General features: G+C 45.9%; 1 protein-coding gene across 1 annotated transcript; it reads left to right on the forward strand.

Annotated features, from left to right (window-relative positions):
• Positions 1-1,867: 1,867 nt before the first annotated feature.
• On the forward strand, positions 1,868-2,826 carry LOC311578959 (olfactory receptor 1D2; the record flags this gene model as incomplete). Its single annotated transcript, XM_084749092.1, has 1 exon — positions 1,868-2,826. The coding sequence occupies exon 1, from the start codon at positions 1,888-1,890 to the stop codon at positions 2,824-2,826; it is 939 nt and encodes a 312-aa protein (XP_084605218.1). The 5' UTR covers positions 1,868-1,887.
• Between the last annotated feature and the right edge of the window lie 226 nt (positions 2,827-3,052).

Genomic DNA, 3,052 nt, shown 5'->3' on the forward strand with positions numbered 1-3,052 from the left:
AGAACTGTCAATTTTTTGGTCCAGTTTTTGGCAAAAATCTCCCAAATAAAGGACTAGAATTGAGTGTGAAAGAAGCTTCCCTCTTAGTGACCTTCACCCCAGGACAGAGCATTGTGGATACGGGGACAGCAGCCATGGCCCCATCAGCCTGTATTCCTTCCACAAAACCAGCTCGAGCCTAGCCCAGGATGATCGGACCCCTCAGGCTTCAGCCCTCCACACTGACTTAAAGCCTCCATTCCACAGCAGACAGAACAGAGGGCAGCAGCTGCCTCTCTTCTACCACATAAGGCTGAGGCTTGGCTCCAGTAGGAGGAAAGAAACACACACACGTGCACGCACATATGCACACACGCTAGCCATGAGAGAGGGCACTGTGTATCCCAGGTTGCTGCTACTAGAGTGACCTTCCCAGGCCTAGGGTGGTAGAGGGGACCTCCTAGTCCTAACATCCACACCCTCATCTTCTTCCTTATTCCTCATCTACTAAATAGCTGCTTAGGATTGTTTCCAGGGCCTTTCCTTCCTTCGTTTACACTTTCCACCATTTCCCTGAAGTGGGTGTTCACAGACTCTCCCCATCATTATGCCGGGAGTCAGTTGCACACTCCTGACTATTTTCAGCTTTAACGATCCTACTACTCACACAGAGGCTGGATGTTTTGACCATGGCACTGGCCGTTTGGCAAATGCACTACATCCCTGCCATTGGTGTCATTCATTTGTAATTTAACGTTGCTTTTTTCCATAAAAAAGACTAAAGGACAAAGCACTGAGTCTGTTCAAATGAGTAGTTTAATCTATTTTTTTTATTCCAAGGAAAAGATCAGTATTTGTTATGAATTCTATACAGTAGACAGATTAGACTCACCAAAATTATGTCTAGTTATATGACATTACAGTTATAGTATAAAATATACACAGTAAAGGAAAGAATCTTGAGGTGCATCTCAGGGTAGAACATTTGTCTAGCATTCATGAGGAGCAAGGCTCAAACCCCAGTGTCCCTAAGTAAATAAGGAAAGAATGAAAGGAAATTGTCCTAAAATGAGAAAAGACATAACTTTTAGAAGAGAAAAGACCGTATATCAGCAAAATCAGTGAGGGAGAGACACTACCTGGTGAAAAGAATAATTCTTAAGAATAAAGAAAGAAGGTGGGTATGGTGGCACACGCCTTTAATCCCAGCACTTGGGAGGCAGAGGCAGGAGGATCTCTGTGAGTTCAAGACTACCTGGTTTGTAGAGTGAGTTCCAGGCCAGTCAGAATTATATAGTGAGATCTTGTAAGAAAGAAAGAAAGAAAGAAAGAAAGAAAGAAAGAAAGAAAGAAACTAAATGTTAAGAAATTGTCAATAAATTAAAAGAATAACCTAAAGAATGTTTCCCCATTGCATTAAGTGAATAAGGATAATTAGATTTTTAAAAATGAAAACATAAACACCGACTGTTCCAAGGAAGTTGTGTTTGCTTGGGGAAATTTCAGGATAATTGTCCTTCTCGATACATCTTTCTGCAGTGTGTGTGTGTGTGTGTGTGTGTGTGTGTGTGTGTGTGTGTGTGTTATACAGCTGGAGATATAGCTCAGGAGTGAAGCACTTGCCTGGCACACACAAAGCGTTGGATGCAATCTGGGTTTGAGATAAGTTCTTAGGGATGGGGTAATTTTTAGGGATGTTATGTTGCTCAAGATGGCTTCAGCCTCCTAGGCTCAAGCAATTATCCTTGGCCTTTTGTGTAGCCAAGACTATGGACAAGGGCCATTACACCTGGCTCTAAGACACTTTTAATACTAAGAGGACAGTTGGCTTTGTTTATACCCATTTTGCATCTAGCTAAGAGCATTTGGTAAGCAATTGTTGGTGCTCACATTGCAGAAAATTGGATAATGGATGGAGGCAACCAGAGTGGGGTCTCTGAGTTCCTACTCCTGGGGCTCTCAGAGGTTCCTGGACACCAGCGCATCCTGTTTGGGACCTTCCTGTCGATGTACCTGGTCACAGTGGTCGGGAACCTGCTCATCATCCTGGCCATTGGCTCTGACTCACACCTGCACACTCCCATGTATTTCTTCCTGGCCAACCTCTCCTTCACTGACCTCTTCTTTGTCACCAACACGATCCCCAAGATGCTGGTGAGCCTTCATTCCCAGAACAAAGCCATCTCCTACTCAGGATGTCTGACACAGCTCTTCTTCCTGGTGTCTTTGGTAGCCTTGGACAATCTCATCCTGGCTGTAATGGCCTATGACCGTTACGTGGCCATCTGTCGTCCCCTCCATTACACTACAGCCATGAGCCCTAAGCTCTGTGTCTTGCTCCTCGCCTTGTGCTTGGCCCTATCCATCCTCTATGGCCTCATCCACACCCTGCTCATGACCAGAGTAACCTTCTGTGGGTCTCGGAAAATCCACTACCTCTTCTGCGAGATGTACGTCCTGCTGAGGCTTGCCTGCTCCGACACGCACATCAACCACTTGGTGCTGATCGCCACGGGCTGCTTCGTCTTCCTTGCTCCTTTCGGATTCATGCTTACATCCTATATGTGGATTGTCAGAGCTATCCTCAGAATTCCCTCGGCCTCCAACAAGTACAAAGCCTTTTCCACCTGTGCGTCCCACCTGGCTGTGGTGGCCCTCTTCTACGGGACACTTTGCATGGTGTACCTGAAGCCCCTGCACACCTACTCCATGAAAGACTCGGTAGCCACAGTGATGTACGCAGTGGTGACTCCCATGATGAACCCTTTCATCTACAGCCTGAGGAACAAAGACATGCATGGGGCACTTGGGAGACTTCTAAGGAAACCACTTCAGAGGCTAACATGAGGGTTGTTATGGGAAAGGAGAAGCGGAGCAGAGTGCACATATCCTTCAATATATGCAAAGCATCACCTTATGGGTTATGCAGGAGTGTTTGGACGCAGCTGTGGCTCTGGGTGAATCAGTGGTGAGTGAAAGACGTATAAGTATATCCCAGCATCCCTGGGTCTCACCACCTTTGGTAATAACTAATGCCAATTCTAGAATATTGCAGGGTTGGGTTTTTCAATGT

This window comes from Acomys minous (genome assembly GCF_964271855.1).
Source record: "Acomys minous genome assembly, chromosome: 12".
NCBI classification, from domain to species: domain Eukaryota; kingdom Metazoa; phylum Chordata; class Mammalia; order Rodentia; family Muridae; genus Acomys; species Acomys minous.